The sequence below is a fragment of the Bubalus bubalis genome, chromosome 12 (assembly GCF_019923935.1).
Source record: "Bubalus bubalis isolate 160015118507 breed Murrah chromosome 12, NDDB_SH_1, whole genome shotgun sequence".
NCBI classification, from domain to species: Eukaryota; Metazoa; Chordata; class Mammalia; order Artiodactyla; family Bovidae; genus Bubalus; species Bubalus bubalis.
Genome location: NC_059168.1, coordinates 97,782,284 through 97,802,778, shown reverse-complemented (window position 1 = coordinate 97,802,778; position 20,495 = coordinate 97,782,284). Strand labels below are relative to the sequence as shown.

The following is a 20,495-nucleotide window of genomic DNA, read 5'->3' as shown; positions in this document are numbered from 1 at the left end:
GGCCATCCATTGTAAGTTTAAATAAAAGAGGGACAAGCTAGAAATTGTGCTGTGACTGTGGCAAACAAAGGAGCTTTGTGTGGATTTAATAATTTCCTATCCTCAAAGTATGTTCTTAGATTTTTCTCTTTTATCCTTTTTGGAAGGTTTTGGAGGTTTAAAATTTCCTCTTAAACCAGCAGGCTACCAGCCATCAGTATTCTCTCAGAAGAATCTCTTGATGTGAACTACCCTCATCTTGAAAACCCGAGGTTAAAAAAAAAAAAAAAATTATCACTTTTCAAAAATATGTGGTGGAGAAGGGTATGGCTACCCACTTCAGTATTCTTGTCTGGGAAATCTCATGGACAGAGGAGCCTGGTGGACTAGTCCATGGGGTCATTAAGAGTTGGGCACAATTTAGCAACTAAACAAAAAAATATGTGCACATGTGACATACAATAAACCAAACATAAAAAGACAAAAACAGATGAAATACAATATGGTTGAATATGCTCAAGTTGGATTTTGTTCAATCCAGGTGGTGACAGGGCTCACGGAGAGGAAAAAAAAATTCCTGCCCTTGGCTGAGAATAGGCTTTAGGCCAAGTGAGAAGGGAAAGAGACTGTCTTTTGAAAATATTCACACTTTATTTTTTTCCATGTCTTCTTACCTAAGAATTCGTCCCTCTCTGGCATCTATTATTAGAAGCTGATCCATAAAGCCCTGATATGCCACAACCATCTCTTACCTCTACAAAATGCACAGAAGTTGTGCTATTTTTTGCTTTTTGACGAGGAGGAGGCATTTTAACAAATCTTGAAATACTATGGCATAAATTTTGTACATTCTCTCACAATCAGCTTCACTTTTACTGGTTTAACGACTTTTTTTTTTCCCCCCAAGGGGAGCAGTTTCAGCACGTGAAGTGTTAACGGCTCATGACTAAGGCTACCATCTGTTCCTCGACACGTGACAACTGAGGTTATCTCTACATAAAAACAGCCTTCTTTGCAGCAGATGGGTGTTGTCTGATCCCTTCCCCTCCTCTCCTCCCAGCTCCTTCTGGATTGGCTGCTTTTTACTTATTCAAGGAGTCAGCCAATAGGCATGAACACTGAGCGAGGATGAAATGAACACCAAGAAGGACATGATGGCTGCAAAAAGTCCGAAATAACTGGAGAGTAAGAGTGAAGCATCGTAGGCAGACCCTCTAAGGACAACTGTTTCCATTACATAAACATCCACTCATAAGACATCATTGAGTAATTCCTTCCCCAACTCTCTTTACTGCACCCCTGCCCCGCCCTCTCCGACTTGGCTGGAGTTCCTGAGAGAATAACCGGGATGCAGGCTTTCTCTGCCCGTCTCCTCGCAGGCTCACCTGGGATTCATATGGGAGAAATGCAATGTTGATTTCCGTCAGAGTCTTGATGACTTTGGCTGCTCGAGATTTTACCAGCTCGTTAAACAGGGCATCTGGACAAGCTGCCAGGATGACAAAGACGGTAGGGTTTCCTGTCCGCTTGCTGGTTCGTTTCAACATTTGCACACGTCTGGTGAATTCTTTATTATTAGGATTTTTAAAAGGCAAATAGGAAATCCATCCCATCCTACAACCTACAGCCTCTAGGGTAGAAAAGGAATACAAAACCACCTAGGCGGCCCTCCACGTAGAACAAAGAAACAACTGGCAATAAAGAGTGAGATATTGAGAGCTGATTTAAAAAACCACTTTCCGATATTAAGGAGAGGAAGAAAAAGAACCAGGAGAGGTCTAGAGGGGATCAGGAAAAGGTCTGTAACATAAACGAACACCCAACACCTGAGATACTTATGAAAAATAAAATAAGATAAATGAAATCATTGGGCAATGTGATGCAGATACTTTTGCAGGCCTTCTAAGGAACTCAGCTGCACAGGAGACCCACTTGGTGGGGGAACCACAATTTCTCATGACTCTCCTGGGCCAAACAGCTTCAGGTCCCTAGAAACGTGTTACTGGTTTATTATTACTAATGCCATCTACCTGCTTCCTTTGCCCCCCATCTTCAGAGCGTATAAAACTGTTCTCTGCAAGACCCTTTTCCCATTTTCTCAACAGTGAGTTTTGTGGGGTTTTCACCAGAGAGAACATGGGGTGAACTGTTATTTTCACGCACTCAAGCTGTCCAGCCCTATTCATCTCTCTTTGTCGTTAACAAAGACTGACCAAGATGCTCCTGAGCTAGGTACCATGCACAAAACCTTCAAAAAGCAAGAAAACGGATCCTAGGACAATGACAAATTCTACCTAATACAAACACCACCAGGTCAGACTGTCTTTGTATCAACAGTTGAAAAGTAGGTGGAAATGCAGTGCAGTTTATAGCGATGTCTGGAAGGCTATCCTGTGAGCACCAAGGCTGGCACTGGGAAATTCTTCTTGGTGTTAAACACGCTAGCCCTTAGAAGAGGGGCTTTTTTTTTTAATCAGGAAGGACTGCATGACCTAGTAGGTTTTGTATTTGTAGGTGTTTGTTTTTCTCTCTCACACAATTTTGAAGAGAAAATGAAAGATCAGGACAAATGTGGGAACAATTCATTTCTTCGCTATTGGCCTGACTTGGTTTGGGGTCAGTCTGGCTGAGCAGGAATGCTAGCCTAAAAGGCCGGGTGGCAGGTGACAGCCATACTCACAGTCAGTGAAGAAGACATGTGCAGCCCGGTACTTGGCGGTTGGCGGGTCCTTAAAGTCACTGATGAGAGAGTGGACGGACTGTGGAGAGGGAAAATAGGGAACTGAATCCGATTCTAGGAGCAAATGGGACCCACATCTGAACAGAGTCAAATCCACGCTGGTTTTGAGCTACATGCACAAGATAGCAAGGGATTTCTGATTATAATTCAACTAATGTTCGGCCATAACTGAGTTCTGAGGACATGAGGATTATTTCAGAGTTTACACTAACAAAAGCCTCTCTAGCTCATTCCAGAATGACAGCAGCTGTTCTCTGCAGCCACATAACTTGGGTTCCTAAGAGGAGATCCACAAAAGAGCAAAGTGCTCAGAGATCTGCTAGGAGACTCACTGTGATAGAGTCCTGGCAATTTAGTTGCATCTGCAGAAACTTACACATAAGCCAGTTTTTTTTTTTTTTTTTAATGAAATGAAAACTGGGGGGAATTTACATAGATCAGCTAAGACAGCTAGCAACCAAGAGCAAGGAGGTGGGCATTGTTTAGATGCTGATTTGAACCAACCACCCAAAATGGTAAGACAAGTAAATCTAAACTCTACTGGATATTGATAAAATAAATCTGGGAATTTCCTGGCGGTCCAGTGGTTAGGACTCAGTGCTTCAACCACAGGGGGCCCAGATTAGGGAACTAAAGTCCTGCAAGCCATGAGGGTGCAGCCCCCCAAAAAAAAGAAAGAAAGGAGGAAAGAAATCTGAAAGTGTAAAATACCCAAGTTCTGGAGGTGGATCACTAGATAACGTGATCTCCTACCTAGAAAGGAGTAAATGACATTGGCCCGGCCTGGCTTTCTACAGCAAGCTTAATGCACTCTTCATTATTCACCAGCCCCCTCCTTCCCTGCTTGTGGATTGCACGCTTAAACAGAGCAGTGTGTTAAATGCCTGCTTAACCCAGAAATGTCAGACATGGGGCCACACAGACACCAAGCCAGCACGTGTTTGACCTCAGCTCTCCTGGGAGGGTTTACCTTCTCAGAGGGAGTGATGAGATACACAGCCTCCAGGCTGGGGAGCGGCTCCCTGCGCTTGTTGATGTCTTCCACAACTAGACAACAAAACAGCAGCCCACGATGAATAAGAGAACAGCGCTGGTGACCATGAAACCAGAAGCCACAGAGAGAGGCCACCTTCCAGCTGGCGCGACAAACATCAGCAGAGCAGGAAGGGGACTCAACACCCCTTCCTGAGTGACCACATTTCTGGCTCACCACGCTCAAGGTGGTAGAAAACCCAAAACCTCATCACATGAAATCCCTCCCACTTCCCATTTCAGTTCAAGGAAATACCTCGATCTGCTCTGATTGAAAATGGAAACTGCTATCTCATTCTGTCAAGAACAGATTTTTGCCTCTTCCTTCAGGTTTTTTTTCCCTCATCTGTCCTAGATAATCCCAGTTCCTTTAGAATTTCCATGTTGGGTTTGTTTTTCAACAATTGGATCGCTTTATCATTTTCCTCTGTCTATCAGATGAAGACATTCCAAACATACTCTCTGGATTAAGACTGTTCCTGTCAATAGTTCAAAAACTAAACAGCAAATTCTGCTTGAAGCAAACCATGGGTGTCTGATTTGCTGGTTTCTTTTACAGAATGTCAGCGAGGGGAAAGACAACCTTCTGGAAAGGGATCATCTCACTAGTCACCTGATAAAGCTCAGGACGCATCCTCTATGCTACACTGTCCTCTGGTCCAGAGCCAGCAGGAAATCTAATGGTTCTCTTCTTCCTATGAAGGTGATATCAGCAAATAAAAGCATCCCTTTAGGAGTATCCCTGTAACACTTACAAAGACTTTTCACCCTGGATAATATTCAAACTAAATATCAAAATTTCTCAACCATCTGTGTTATCAGGGGTTATAGATTTTTTTTTAATTTGTTTTTTTAATTGGAGGAAAATTACTTTACAGTGTGTGTTTGTTTCTGCTGTACAACAAGGCTCATAGATTTTTGAATTTCATATGCCAGTAATACCTCCCCCCAAATATTTTAGGGGGGTGGTCAACACAGGCTTGCAAAATTTTAAATTTTGCCAAGTAGGGACATTTTAAAAAAAACAAAACTTCTGTGATAGGGAAGAGTCTGTGTGTAGGAGGGGAGAGGTGAACCCTTATCTACCACAGGATAATGTCTAACATGATGAATCCAGAGATGATCGTATAAGCATTTACTTAGAAATACCAAAAGATGCCCAGAAGAAAAAGCAGAGGGGCTGCCTCTGGGGTGAGGCACCCTGGGGGATAGGGGAGGAGGAGGGAGAGCAGGGCGGTGCTTTCTTCCTTTCTAGAAGCTCATAAGCTACATTTGGCTTTTTTCCTATATTTGCATTTTTTGCTTTGATAAAGAAAAAAAAAGTTTAAGAAGTTCAATGAAGAAAATAACTTTGCAAGCTCAAAACAGGGACAAGCCAGGTCTTGGACCACTGAATGACAAAAAGTCACACCAAAAATTCCATACTCCCATTTACAGGACTATGGCTTTTGGTGACAAATAAACTAGATTTGGAAATGTGTCTTTATTTTTTTGTTTTCTTTTCTAACTTTTTTTTTTTTGTAGAAATGTGTTTTTAAAAATAAAGGAGTCACATCCCAGGTGTGGTGGTAGCCCACATATTGTTTTATATATATATGTACACATATATCGATCGGAGCTGCATTGTAAGAGATACATTTCACTCAACGTTTTTTAGGAGGAAAACAAAGGTTAACTTCCTTGTTTGAAATAATACCTCAAAATAGATTGCTTTTCTATCAGTGCTGTTTCACAGATTAAAATACATGATCTATCCTGAAAGGAGCCCCCAGGTAAGACTTGAGCTGCTCACAAATGTGAAAAAGAGCTTGGGACAGAAGCCAGGAGGGCTGCATCCTAGTCTCAAGTATGGTGCTGCCCAGGGACCTTGGGCAGGGGATTTATCTTATTTCAAAAGCCTATTATTGTGAAATTCTAACACACACTCCAAAGGGTGGATTAAACATAAATATACACGTAATTGCACAAGCACCACCCCATCAGGAAGCAGAACACATCAGCGCTGCAGAAGTGCCCCCCCTTTTCCCCCTCCCTCGTCATCCACACCTCTCCTTTCCCCTCAAATGGAACCACCATGGTGACACGAATGGCAATCACTTCTCTTACAGTTAAGACTCGCTTATCCCTACATTTCAAAGCAGTATGGCTTAGCTCTGCCTGTTTTAGGATATTATGTAAATTAAAGCACATTGTTAAGGACTGTTTCATATCTTGTTTCTTTTGCTCAACATTGTTTATCAGATTCATTCCCATTTTGGAATGAGCAAGTAGGTAATACTCATTCCTTTTCTTCGCTAGGTAACATTCTGTTGTGTGACTGCCCCACAATTTATGGTACCATTGTACTCCTGATGGACCTTTTGGTTGTTCCCACTTTGGGGCTACTATGAGCAATGATCTGTGAGCCTCCTGGGCACACATGCCTGAGTTGTCTAGAACACACATCTAACCGCAGACATGCTGGCTTACAGGACCTGCATGCCTCAACTCTCCTAGACACCTCCCAGGTTTCTGAAAGTAGCTGTACCAACTCATCATATCAGAGTTCCCTTTCTCCTATATCCTATCACTTGGCATTATCATAGTGTATACACTCCAATCTGAGTACAGAGCAGTATCTCACTCTGGTTTTAACTGCATTCCCCTGACCACTTACGAGGGTGGGCAAGTTTTTATGTATTTACTGGCCATTGGGATTTCATCCTTTGCTAGGTGCCACTTTTTTCCCATTGGCTGGCCTGCCTTATTTCTTAACTGAGCCTTCCTTTTGGCATCCTTTCACAGATACCTAACGGGCACCTAACACTAGACTGGAACCTAAGGATTTGGTGATGAACAAGAAAGCCTGGGGTCTAAAGTCAAGCAAGACAATAATGAACAGGGAGGAGAACACCCTACAACACTCACTTGTTATCCCCTCGGTCATGATGTCTGTCATCTTACAGCAGGAGGAGAGCATCCTCATGCTCAGCTGGTCCACCACCAGCACCTGGAAGCAAAGGGAACAGTTCACACTGGAAGCAAAGGGAATGGTTCACACTGGAAGCAAAGGGAACAGTTCACACCTGGAAGCAAAGGGAACAGTTCACATTGGAAGCAAAGGGAACAGTTCACACCTGGAAGCAAAGGGAACAGTTCACACCTGGAAGCAAAGGGAACAGTTCACACCTGGAAGCAAAGGGAACAGTTCACACCTGGAAGCAAAGGGAACAGTTCACACTGGAAGCAAAGGGAACAGTTCACACCTGGAAGCAAAGGGAACAGTTCACACCTGGAGGGCACCTGCTGTGACGCTCGCCTCCGCTGACCACATCAGACTTCAGAAGAGCCCAGAAACAGAATTCTGAGTAATCGAGGTTTCCTAGGGGCTAGAAGTTTGCCAAGATACACGCTAGCCTTTATTTCCCTACCAAACCTAAGCTTCTAGGAGAGTCTGCTCTCACTAACATGACTTGATTTTTCAAACTTAAAAAAATTAAAGTTCTTTTGATGACAAAGAAAACAATTACTCATAAAAATGCAAAAGAAAAAGAAAAAACTTTCATACGCGGCACCCACACTCAGAGCAACCCATAGTTTTTCAGTGCATAAACTTTCTTTAAGGGAGGATGAACGCTAGTGCCACCCTGACGGATGGAAGGCGAGGACTCTGTTGCAGACATCATCGGGATGGACCAGCACATGTGTGGTCCAGGAGTAAACTCTACCTCAGTCTAGAAGAGAAGGACAAGAACATGCCATCCTGGTTGAAAAGCATCATACCTGCAGCTCTTCAGCAACCCTTTCCCGTCTCCATCTGACCCACAGTGGAGAGAGGAAGCTAAAATAAGGTTATTTCTCTTCTCCTTCTTCAAAGATATAAAGCCAGGCAACAGGAGCTAGAAAAATGGGGCCCCAAAGCATTTTGCTGTAGCACGAGGACCAATCAGGTTTCATTTCATGAGGCAGCTTCCCCAAGGTTAGTTTAAAATTCTCATGTCCACACGTCCGTTACTGACGGGAAGGGTGAGAGAGAAAGGCAGGCAGAAAGAGTTCCCATCTGCTGGCCTCCCACCCTGGGTGTGAAGATGGACGCTCTAGCTAAAACGTGATCTCATGTTTATGAGGTTATGTTTATGAGGTTAGGGTGAGACTTTAAAAGCTTCCTGGTGCCAAGCTTTTCCAAAGCCCAATGAACTTGAGGCTCTAGACTGCAGAAAAACTCGGGGGCAAGAATGGTTAGCCCTTCGACAACACACGCAGAAGTTCGAGTGTGCCCTCCTGGTCACTCCAACGCCTAGTCTCAGACGATCAGAGGGTCCTTCAAACTCTGACTTCCTGGATGGAGGACAGCACGATTCTGACTTGTATCATCCACTCCCAGGACTGAGGTCATAATCAGTTAGATTGACTTAAATATTTGTTTCAGGTACACAACAGTTTCCAGCATTGCTCTCAATGTTAAATGAACAAACAAGCTGACTTGGTTTGTCTTATGTAGCTACAGACAGGAATAGGCCAGATGAGGGCTTTTCAGACCATTGCATGGGCTGCTCCAGGAGAGGCTTTAGGGCCACCGGAGGGGCAAGAAGGGTCCCCTCCTGTCTCCCACAGCAAGCAGAATAATTCCACCCTCTGCTTTAATCAATGGGTTCCAGGTAAGATCCTGTTTGAATTAAAGGGTTCCAATGCTAGAATGCCCCACCAGGTGATCTTAAAGATAAGCTTCCTGACCCAGAGATTTCCTAACCAGGATCATATACATGGGAGGCACAGCAGATTACCTTTTGAAAGTTCAGAAGCTTTTTTGTATTCTCTGGATGCAGCAAAGGTCCTCATTTCTCCCCTGCATGCCTCTCCCCAATGCCACCCCATTCGTATTCTTCCCCATGAACTCACCTTCAAGGTCATTCATTGTGCTCTTCCACTTACCTTCCATTCTCCCTTCTTTTTCACCTTCTTTATCACATCATGCATGATCTCTAAAAAGGAGAAAAAAAGGAAGGAAGCAGAGAGGGAAGACAGGAGGGAGGGAGGGAAGGAAGGAGGAGAAAAAATTTAATGTAATTTCATGGACTTCCAACCCCTGCCTATGAGACAAGGTCATCTTCCCTCCATAGACCTTGTTCTCCTGGGTCATGCAATTCAACCAATCTGTCTACTGGGCCATAATCAATCCACCATAAAGACAGTTCTCTTCCTGTGTCCTCGATTCACTGGTTCTCAGATTTTCTGGTCTCAGGACCCCTTTACATTCTTAAAAATAGAGGACCCCACAGAGTGTTTGTGTATATGCATAAATATCTATTGACATTTGCTGTATCAGAAGTTAAACTGAGAAATTTTTAAAAATGTATTAATTCAATTACAATAACAAACCCATTCTACGGTAACATAGTTGCATGCCATTAAAATGCTATATATATTTTCCATAATAAAACAATTTTACTGAGGATACTGGCATTGTGGTACATTTTTGCAACACTCCTCAATGTGTTTTCATAGAAGACAGCTGGGTTCTCCTAGCTGCTTCTGCAATTTATGAAATATATAGCATTTGGAAAACTCCACTGTGTGTTTGCAAGAGAATAAGAGCAAAGAGGCAGATAACATTTTAGCATTATTATGAAGGTAGTTTTGACCTCAAATTCCTGAAGGGTCTAGTGTTTCAGAATCATGCTTTAAGATGAGTGAGTAAAATTCTGTGACAATGCCCAGGCCACATAAGCTACCCCGCTAAGCTCCAAAAACAGGTGTGAAGAGCAGTTGTGATATCCTTCCAGTTCTAAGCACATCTGTGGGATGCTCTCAAATCCCGAAACAACATTTTTGTAAGCCACAGTTTCTGTAATGCCATACCACACCCAAGTCTACCTGGCCATGGAAGATTCACAGGAAACAGTGCTTTGCTACTCTTTTCAAATCCAGATCACTCACAGGCCTAAAGGAGTCAGAGGCTAAGAACTGTCATTAGCAACTGTGCTTCAAACATTTAGCTCCTTCTCCAACGCACGATAGTCCCCTAACTCTGCTTCTATCTCCAGTAATCTGATATGTCATAAAAGTATTCCCAAAATTTTAAGAGCTTTTTACCTGACTATAAAAACCCACACAATTATTGCAGTAAACTTAGAAAACACAGAAAAGTATAAAGAGGAAAACACCAGGTATTTGTTGCACGGTATAAAAAAATCAAAAAGAAAAATCATTTGTAATCTTGCCAACCTGAAATGCATAATTGACAGTTTCCTACTCTTTTCCCATGAACTTTTACACAGCTGATAACATGCTGTATATATAATCTCATATTATGCTTTTTTTCTCATTACAAAAACTCATTTCTCCATGTTAATAAAAATGCTTCCTAGGATCTTAAATGCCTGCATAGTACTCCCTAATCTAGTCAACAATTTCTCAACAGTCATTCAGATTATTTCCCAGTGAAAAACTGGGAACAAATATACCCAACAAGCCAGGAGTTAAGTTAATTAGGTTACATTTGTGCAATGGATACTATGTACCTACTAGAAATAATGATCTGGAAAATACACACTCCTTTCCTCAATATCACTGTTTACTGGTTCCTGGACCCAGCACCAGGGATGAACAGCAGCAGACATGTCTCCTTCGGAGCTTACACGCTAGTGGCAGAAGGTGGCAAGACAGAAGGGCGATCGCAGCTTCTCCTCACAAATGCTCTAAGGCAAACAGATAAGGGCAGCGGTAGAAAAGAAAAATCCTAGTGTGGGGAGCTACCTTTAAGAGGGGGTCAGACAAATGTATGGATACCAAGGGGGAAAGTTGGGGATGGGATGAATTGGGAGATTGGGATCCACATATATATATACTATTGACACTATGTATAAAAAAGATAACCATTGAGAACCTAAAAAAAAAAGAGAGAGAGAGATACAGGAGGGATCAGGATTAAAAAACAAAACAAAACAAAAAAACCCAGGGGAAAAAAGGTGGGGGTGGGGGTGGTGTGTGTGGTACTTCCCTGGCTGTCTAGGTTAGGATTCCATGCTCCCACTGCAGGGGGTGCAGGTTTGATCCCTGGTTGGGGAATGAAGATCCTGCATGACAAGGCCAAAAAAAAAAGGGGAGGGTGGGATCCTGCTTGGCCTCTCTGAGGAAGACCCCAGTCCCTCAGAAGCTGGGAAGGGAGCAGGGGGAGGCACAAAGGCTGGAGGTGGAAAAAGGAAAAAGAAGTTGACAGCTTCTTGGAACTAAAGCTGGTAGGAGCTGAGGCTGGAGGCCAGACTATGCGGGACCTTGACGGGAGTCTGATTTTCTCTGAAGGGCACTGGAAAGCCACGGAGGGCAGGGACATCACCTGCTGTATTGTGGGAGATGAGACTGGAGCGGGGGCAGGGCGAGAACTGAAACAAGAGTACAGTCGGGACACCTTCCCGAGGGCCCATCCATGGCTGCTGGCAGTAGAGATGAGGAGGATTGATGTGGACCATTTTTAAAGCCTTTTTTGAATTTGTTACAACATTGCTTCCATTTTATGTCTCTGGTTTTTTGGATGCGAGGCATGTGGGATCTTAGCTCCCAGACCAGGGATTGAACCCACAACCCCTGCATTGGGAGGTGAAGTCTTAACCACTGGGCCATCAGGCAACTCCCAAGAAGTGGGTGAATTTCCTTTTATTTGGAGGTAAAGCCAATAGGGCTAGCTGCTGAATTGGGTGTATGGGAAAATAAAGAAAAGAAACACAAAACTCCTAGCTTTTTTTAAATAAAGAAATTTACGTAGACACAAAATATTTAGAGGGAGAAGAGAACTGATCTGTTGGAGAATATCCAGAGTCCTTTTTTGACTAAAGATTGAGATGACTAAGATGTCTGAGGCGGAGATACAGGGTAGGGGAAGCTTGAAAGGTTGACCTCTAGCCACAATTTAAAATCTGGGTGTTATTATCAAATAAAGGTAGGAGGAAAGGTTGGACAAAGTCTCAAACTCTTGGCCTTCCCTGGGAGCTCAGTGGTGAAGAATCTACCTGCCAATGCAGGAGATTTGGGTTCGATCCCTGGGTCAGGAGAAAGAAATGGCAACCCATTCCCGTATTCTCGTCAGGGGTTGCAGAGTTGGACATGACTTAGCGACTAAACACCACCAACAATAAATATGCTGAGCTTTTGATAAATTCTACTGAATTATTTCCCAAAAGCACAATTTACGCCCTCATCAGTGCTCTGACTGGCTCTCCAAAATAATGTACTATTAATAACTGATAAAACATATCTTGAGTTTTGTTTACAAATGTAACAGTGGAAGAGGGTATTATTACACCAAACTTTTTGTTTTACTGAGGGTTTTTTTTTTTCCTGCTACACAAAATTAATTTAAATTCAAGTCACCTTTTGATAGGTGAAGGCAGAGATATAATCAGAAAATCAGAACAAGGATCACAAGTCCTAAAGACTGAGAATATACTCTGGGTTCAAACCTTCTTGCCTGGTGATTCCTGTTCTGAAATTCTCAGGGCCTGTATTTGTTGTATTGTTGTCAGTCAGTTCTAATCCTGCCCTACATTTTTCTAATCCAATACCGAAAAGGAAACAAGGATTAGAGCCCATTTTAGCATTAAGAATCAAGTAGGTTGGGCTACTTCCTCACAAATAATCCCTGGCAATCACATTTCAACTCCCTTAGAAGTCCTCTTTGTGTGGAGAGAAACAATAAAGCTGGTCCAGCCACAGGGTCCTATTTCTGTATTCCAAACCACGTGATTTCCAGGCAAACCGTCTGCTCCACCACCACCTGGCCTGAGCATTTGGCACAGAAGACACCAGGGCGGTATTCTTGGCTGGGAAATCCCATGGACAGAGGAGCCTGACGGGCTACAGTTCATGTGGTAGCAAAGAGTCGGACATGACTTAGTGATTAAATAACAACAACGCTAGGGCAGCTTTAACTTCTGCATAATTATGAGACTCATGGCCCTGGTTACTCCTTGGAAGAAAAGTTATGACCAACCTAGACAGCATATTAAAAAGTAGAGACATTACTTTGCCAACAAAGGTCCATCTAGTCAAAGCTATGGTTTTTCCGTAGTCATGTATGGATGTGAGAGTTGGACTATAAAGAAAGCTGAGCACCAAAGAATTGATGCTTTTGAAGTGTGGTGTTGGAGAAGACTCTTGAGAGTCTCTTGAACTACAAGGAGATCCAACCAGTCCATCCTAAAGACTCATTGGAAGGACTGATGCTGAAGCTGAAGCTCCAATACTTTGGCAGCTGATTCGAAGAGCCAGCCCATCAGAAAAGACCCTGATGCTGGGAAAGATGGAAGGCAGGAGGAGACAGGGACGACAGAGGATGAGATGGTTGGATGGCATCACCAATGCAATGGACATGAGTTTGAGCAAGCTCTAGGAGACGGTGAAGGACAGGGAAGCCTGTTGTGCTGCAGTCCATGGGGTCACAAAGAGTCGGACACGACTGAGTGACTGAACAACAAGGCTAGTTACTCAGGCAGACGTCACTCCCACCCTCATGACCAAGGAAAAAAATGCCTAAAGTAGCCATGCACTGTGCTGTGCTGAGTCACTCAGTCACGTCCGACTCTCTGTGACCCCATGGACTGCAGCCTGCCAGGCTCCTCTATGGGGATTCTCCAGGCAAGAATACTGGAGTGGGTTGCCATGCCCTCCTCCAGGGGATCTCTCCAACCCAGGTCTCCCTCATTGTGGGCAGATTCTTTACCAGCTGAGCCACCAGGGAAGCCCAAGAATACTGGAGTGGGTAGCCTATCCTTGTCCAGTGGATCTTCCTGACCCAGGAATCAAACTGGGGTCCTCTCTGCATTCCAGGTGGATTCTTTACCAGCTGAGCTATCAGGCAAGCCCAAAGCAGCCATACTCCAGTGCAAATTAATTTTAAAAAAAGAAAGAGAAAATGCCAAGGGAAGCACTAAAATTAGACAGACCAGGGAAACTCCAGGTTCAGGCATTTGTTAGCCGTGGACCTTGAGCAAGTATAAAATTTTTTAGGTTTCAGCTTTCTCATCTACAAAATTATAATACTCTAATGACCTGTTGTGAGGGTTAACGAGACAATATGCCTGGGAAGGTATCTGGCAGGTCCGAGGCACAGAACAAAAGGCATCACGTCACCATAAAAATATGTTATTCATACAGACAATGAAATAAGAAAATTATAACACTTCACTTCCACCAATCAAGATTTTTAATATAATATAAAAATCCTATAAAAATAAATATACATTTAAAATACAGTTTAAAATAATCACCAAAATATTTAGATATCAAACTCTACATGTATTTCAGCAGAAACTTCTAAACTTCCGTGACCCACAATAAACATGTGAATATGCTTTGGAATAATGGCACCAATGTATATAAATCTTAAATGTTAATATAGAATCGAACAGACGAAGCCTTATACCACTTCTAAGGAAAGAGACGGTGACCTCTGCTTATCCGGGAAGAGATGCATTAATGCTGAAGCACAAGTCAGAGGCCCCAGACAGTAAGATATATCATGTCACAACAGGGACACTGGGCTGTATTTCGAAGCTGCCATTACTTAACACTGTTCTGAGAATTCCCTTAGACAAGAAAACAAAACAAGGTAAGAAAGACACAGAGTTATCTGCCTGCAGAAATCATGGGAATCAACTAAAAAAATAGTAGAAACATTAAAACCTTTAGGAAGGTGGTGGTTGTTGTTTAGTTGCTAAGTTGTGTCCGACTTTTTGCAACCCTATGAACTGTAGCCCACCAGGCTCCTCTGTCCATGGGATTTCCCAGGCAAGAATACTGGAGTGGGTTGCCATTTCCTACTGCAGGGGATGTTCCTGACCCAAGGACTGAAACCAGGTGTCCTGCATTGGCAGGCGGATTCTTTACCACAGAGCCACCAGAGAGGTCGCAGATACAAAATAATAAACACATACAAACCAAGAGGGCTTGCACACAGCAACAATAACCAGACTCCAGGAAGGCAGCTCCACTGTTTCCTAGCGCACATGCGCTGGGAGTCCACGCCCTGTCAAGTCTACTCCACCTGCTGCCAATAATTCTGCTCTCAAGCAACAGCAAGTCTGTTCCTCTTTCCCGGACGGCACTTCAGATATCTGAGGACGGCAACCAAGACTCTCCAACTGTCTTGCTCTGGGCTGAAGATCCTCCCAGCTAAACAAGTGTATCTTCCCGGGTAGACTAAGTTAAGGCTCCACAAAACAGAAAGAAAGGGTTCAAATACTTGAAAACAAGCCTTCCTGGTACTCGCAAGTTCCTTCTCTTAGGAAGACCCATGCACACAGAAACTGTTGGCAACTAACTACAAACCTCTTTAATTTTTTAAAAAAATATTTACTTGGCTGCACCAGGTCTTATTTGCAGCATGCACGTTCTTTAATTACAGCATGTGGGATCTAGTTTCCGGACCAAAGATCGAACCCAGGCCCCCTGCACTGGGAGCATGAAGTCTTAACCACTGGACCATCAGGGAAGTCCCCAAATCTAATTTTTTTGTCTTTATGATGTTTTAAATAACATAGAAGCAGCACATTCTTGATGAAAAATTAACAATAGAGAGATGAATAGCTACAAAGTGACATTCTCCTCCTCACCCCTACTCCTGAGGAGAAACAAACATTCATGGTTTAGGGAGTGCTCTTTCAGATCCTTTGCCAGGCACATCCAGGCAAGCGCGGGGCTCTAACACATAAACCCACGGCTCCTTGGCACAGGCCTGGGAGGTAAAACAACTTTCAACGATTCTACTTCTTTGGTGGGTAGGAACACTTCTACTGGAAAGAGTTTTAGAGACCATCTAAGGACAGAGTCTAGCCCCTCATTTTGGGATTGAGATGCTCCTGTGAAACACAGCCATAGGGAGTGGGCAAGGCCACCAACTGGTCACTCCAGAGGGAAGCAGGTCTCTGGATCCCTATCCAAATGCTCTTCCCACTCCACATACTGTCTCTCAGGGGCCAGCATGGACTGGACTCTGCACTGGAACCCGGCGTGCTTTTCTTTGTTATACTGCAGTGATCACCCTGACAAAGTAAAGCGAACCGACACAGATGGGTTTTGGAGCCAGATGGTTAAGGTTCACATCCCCACTGCGCCTCCACTTACTAGACTTGGGACAAGTGACTGAATCTGTGTCACAGTTTCCACATCTATAAAATGGGGATGACCACACATGCCTCATAGAGCTACTGTGAGGAGTAAATGATCTGATGTGTGTGAGGCACTTAGTTCAGTCTTAAAATGGTCCTCAGCACTGTCAGCTACCACCAGCACCATCAGCATCTTTTAAAGGTATCTGACTTTCCTAATAAGGGAGAATCCAGTGATTTCTAATTGGTTTCTTATTGCTTCCCCGTGCAGTTTGTGACATGTCTTCCGTTCTCCAGTTTGTTTCTCTCCATTCAATGATGATGGCTTATTGAACATTTCCGATGTGCCAGACATCATTCCAGGCACTGGAAAAAATCATGATGAACAAGTGAAACAAGATTTCTTCCTGTAAGGTGCTTCCATCTGGTGTGGAGAGGAGAGAAAGCCAATATACACGGGAGATAAGATCATTCTAGAGAGTGCTGAGTGCTCGGGGAAATTTTATCTTTTTATAATTTTATTTATTTATTTTTACTTGGCTGCGCTGAGTCTTCATTGCTTTGCTTGGACTTGCTCTAGGTGTGAGTCGGGGCGACTCTTTGCTGTGGCATGTGGGCCTCTCATTGCGGTGGCTTCTCTTGTTGTGGAGAGGCCCTAGGCTTGCAGGCTTCAGTTAGGTGCAGCTTGTGGGCTCAGCTTGTGGGCCTTTGTTGCTCCACAGCATGTGGAATCTTCCCAAACTGAGGATCGAACCCATCTTCCCCTGCATTGGCAGGCAGATTCTTATCCACTTCACCATGAGGGAAATCCAGGGAGGAAATTTTAAAGGTTAAAGAACTAGAGTGTGATGAGGGTTGGGGAGAGAAGGTCCTCTGAGGGGGTGACGAGGAGGGATCAACCTAGTGAAGATGTCAGGGGGAGAGTTCTCCAGGCACAGGAAGAGCAGGTGAGATGTCCTCAGTCCGGGTCAAGGATGGGACGGACTAGGAACAGAGGGACTAGCAAGCTCGGTAGGGAAGAGAGTAGCCCAAGGTGGCTGAGAAGGCAGCAAGCACTCGCCAACGATTCCATAAGTCACTCACTGTATCCGGCTTCTTGAACACTAGGCTTCACTTACTCCCCTTCAAACATGACAATGCCCTCCCTCTCCCTGCATCCTCCCTCTGCCTGTCTCTGGCATCTGGCATAAAATAATGATTTAGCATATGCCTGCAGGATGAATGAACCCCCCGAATGGCACAGCAGAGCAGTGCTTGCTGGGAGTCAAGGAGCAGTTCTGTTTAAGGCTGAGGAAGGTGAGCCCCAGGGCCACCACTTTCCTGACAGCTCCCCAAGAGGTCTAAGGAGTACAGACGCTCTTTCTGGGGTAAAGAAAGTGTTTGAAAATGGCTTGTGATGATGGAGGCACAATGGTGCAAATTTACTAAAAGCCATTGAACTGTACCTTTTAAGTGGGTGAATGGTATAGTATGTGAATTGTATCTCAAGAAAGCTATTTAAAAAAAAATCATCAGAGGGACTTCCCTGGTGGTCCAGTGGTTAAGAATCTGCCTTCCGACGCAGGGAACGATGCAGGTTTGATCCCAGGCTGGAGAACTAAGATCCCACATGCTGCGAGGTAACTAAGCCTGCTTGCCACAGCTACTGAGCCTGAGAGCTGCAAAGAAAGATCCCGAAAGTGCAACTAAGACCTAACGCAGCCAAATAAATAAATATTTCTTAAAAAGTCATCAGCAAATTTTAGAGGAAAACTTTAAACTCAAATAACAAATGCAGGTTTGCTTAATATGGAACTGTTCCATAGCGTCTTCACCTGAAGACAGGTACCCTGGCATACTTCTGTAAGGCATGTTATCTAAAATTATAGCCAATTATAATTCGTATCTGAATTATACTTTGCAGAAACGAGAGAGACCAAAATAGAGACCTCAAATTGTCAGGCACAGGGCAAGAACTGGGTCCTGCTCCCTATTAACTCAGGCATGCGTGCTAAATCGCTTCAGTCGTGTCCAACTCTTTATGACCCTATGGACTGTAGCCTGCCAGGCTCCTCTGTCCATGGGATTCTCCAGGCAAGAATACTTGAGAGGGTAGCCATGCCCTTCTCTAGGAGATCTTCTCAACCCAGGGATCAAACCCATGGCTCTTTTGTCTCGTGCATTGGCAGGCGGGTTCTTTACCACGGAGCCCCCTGGGAAGCCCCCCTATTAACTGCTGAATGACTCCTGCTTGATCTGAGAATATTCCTGCTGAAGTCTGCTTTTTGGGTGGCAGGCAGGGGAGAGAAGGGAGGAGGCCCCAAGCATTAGAGGGGGTGGAGATGGGTGAACGAGGGCGTGGCTGCCTTGCTCTGGTGAGCACTAGGCCAGATGTTACAAAAGACGCACATGTTCAAAGCTTGGGCTGCTGCCAGTATCTGAGGGGAGCATGTGATGATAAATGCCTGCTTTCTGAGAAACCAAATCCTAACCTCACACCCGTAAAGATGCTGGACAGTGTTACAGGAATGACTGCTTTCTCTTTCACAGGAAATCCTTATTTTCTATCTCCCTCCCCATCCCTCTTTAATAAGGTTTAGAGTCAAACAGTTAAGGGGCTAGAAGGTTTCTAACACACAGCTTCATGGACCTTAGAATTTTGATTGGTAGAAAGAAAATCTCAAACTGGGGACAAAAGAGGTAGAGAATAGGAGTTTCTGGCCACACTGTAGATACCATGGTCACTTCCCCTTAGCTCCAACCAGAGCTAGTTTCTTCTTCCTAAGGTTGCCTGCACCATGGATAAAAGGAGCTGTGAAGTTACCAGATATACTCGGAAAAATCAAAGTGGGATTCCAAACAATTCATCTCATCTTCAAATCAATAGCTTAAGATAGTCAATACTATTTGTTTATATTAATATGTTGATACAAAAAGACCAAAGACAAAAAGAAAAATGGCAATTAATCTTCCAGGACAGAAAGCACTACTGTTTCTCGTAAGTATCGTTTTCTGTTTTATTTCTAAAGTATCTTTATTCTGACTGCACCGGCTCTTAGTTGTGGCGCTGGGGATCTAGTTTCCTGACCAGGGATGCAACCGGGACTCCTGCATTGGGAGCTCGGAGTCTTAGCCGCTGGACCACCAGGGAAGTCTCGTAAATAGTGTAGAATAAGGCTGTTTTAAAAGAAAAGACTCAAGAATGAGGGCCAATTTTTGTACAAGATAGTGATAAGCATGAAATTATTTGGGAAGGATTCTATATTTAAGAAAGAGAACACACACTGCCCTCATGCATTACCAACAGCAGCAGACCTCAACGATTAATATTCCATTTCATCTGCCAGCCTGTATCTGTTCCTCTGTAAAACACCTTGCCCTCTGTCTACAGACTGCAAGAATTCTTCCTTGAACTGCAGGGATAGAGAATAATAGATATTTATCTTGATCCTGGCAGGAAGCCAAGATGCAGCTAGTATCTTAAATTGGTAGATACACCATTTAATGGCTCAGAATCACATTTCTTGACTTAAGTGAGAGTTACCCTAAGGACTCAAGGGTTAGGAAAAATATACTTTGGAAAAAAGGGGAGAAGAGTGTTTCATATCATCCCAGAAACTCAGAGCAGACAACAGTCTAGTCTAGTGGTTCTCAACGTGGAGTGATTTGCCCCCCAGGGGACACCCAGCAACGTCTGGAGGTGCTTCTGATCGTCATGACTGGAGGGTGCTGGGGCACTAGTGGGGCTTTCCAGGTGGTGCTGTGGCAAAGAATTTGCTTGCCAATGCAGGAGGCATGGGTTCGATCCCTGGTTTGGGAAGATTCCCTAGAGAAGGAAATGGAAACTGCTCCGGTATTCTTGCCATGGAGTCCCATGGACAGAGGACAGAGGAGCCTGGCAGACTTACAGTCCATGAGGTCACACAGTCAGACACGACCAACTGACTGAGCACGCACACCTATGGGCATTGAGTGGGGAGGGACCAGGGATGCTGCTAAACATCCCACAACGCACAGGCTCATACAGCCCAAGATGTCAATAGTACCGAGGCTGAGAAACCCTGATCTAGTCCATTTTATAAAGACAGTGAACCAGAGAGCAATCAAGTGACTTCTCCGTGGCAGTGGTGTTAGAAATCATCTTACTTCCAAAGTCTGAGATTCTGACCGGCTCTAGGATTTAACGTGTCACAGATCTTCAGGTCTCAGGTATTTAAAAATGTGAAATCTCACAGAGCATGACAAGGCCACAAGTGCAGTGCTGCCAGTGGATAGGTGTCCAACGGACAGAAGACGAAAGCCTTGGGGGAAGCTTCCGGAAGGCAGGACGTGCTCCCCCCACCCACACCACCCAACACACACAAAGGCCTAGTTTCGGGAGGGCTGCTACCTTCTCCCAAATCCAGGGGCTGCTTACAAGACGATACCAGGAGAAGAAAACATCCTGCTGGACCTGGGCTCAGGCTCATGCACAGGAAGAGGGTGGAGCCTGGAAGAGAAGAAACACTGAAAATCCAGACGAGATGGCTGAGTCTGTGCAAAATTTTCACCAAACAGGCAGACTAGGTGATCTTCTCCAGTCAGTCTTCCATACTCTATAGAGAACAGAATCTGCTTCTTACGTTTTCAATTGGTTTATTAGTTCTGCAATCCCATTTTTTTTTAAATAATTTTAAAACTTTATT

General features: G+C 44.1%; 1 protein-coding gene across 3 annotated transcripts in view; it reads right to left on the bottom strand.

The window, feature by feature from the left end:
• The window catches only part of STXBP1 (syntaxin binding protein 1), a 67,009-nt gene that overhangs the window by 27,378 nt on the left and 19,136 nt on the right, over positions 1–20,495 (bottom strand). For 2 of the 3 annotated variants that reach the window (XM_006074493.4, XM_025261697.3), the window contains 5 exons: positions 8,663–8,712; positions 6,659–6,740; positions 3,690–3,766; positions 2,660–2,738; positions 1,365–1,468 (listed from right to left, as the gene is read on the bottom strand). In XM_006074493.4, coding sequence (XP_006074555.1) covers positions 1,365–1,468; positions 2,660–2,738; positions 3,690–3,766; positions 6,659–6,740; positions 8,663–8,712 — 392 coding nt within the window. Of the gene's footprint in view, positions 1–1,364; positions 1,469–2,659; positions 2,739–3,689; positions 3,767–6,658; positions 6,741–8,662; positions 8,713–10,255; positions 10,429–20,495 lie in introns of those variants that run through there. The other variant, XM_044926374.2, reaches the window with a different exon arrangement.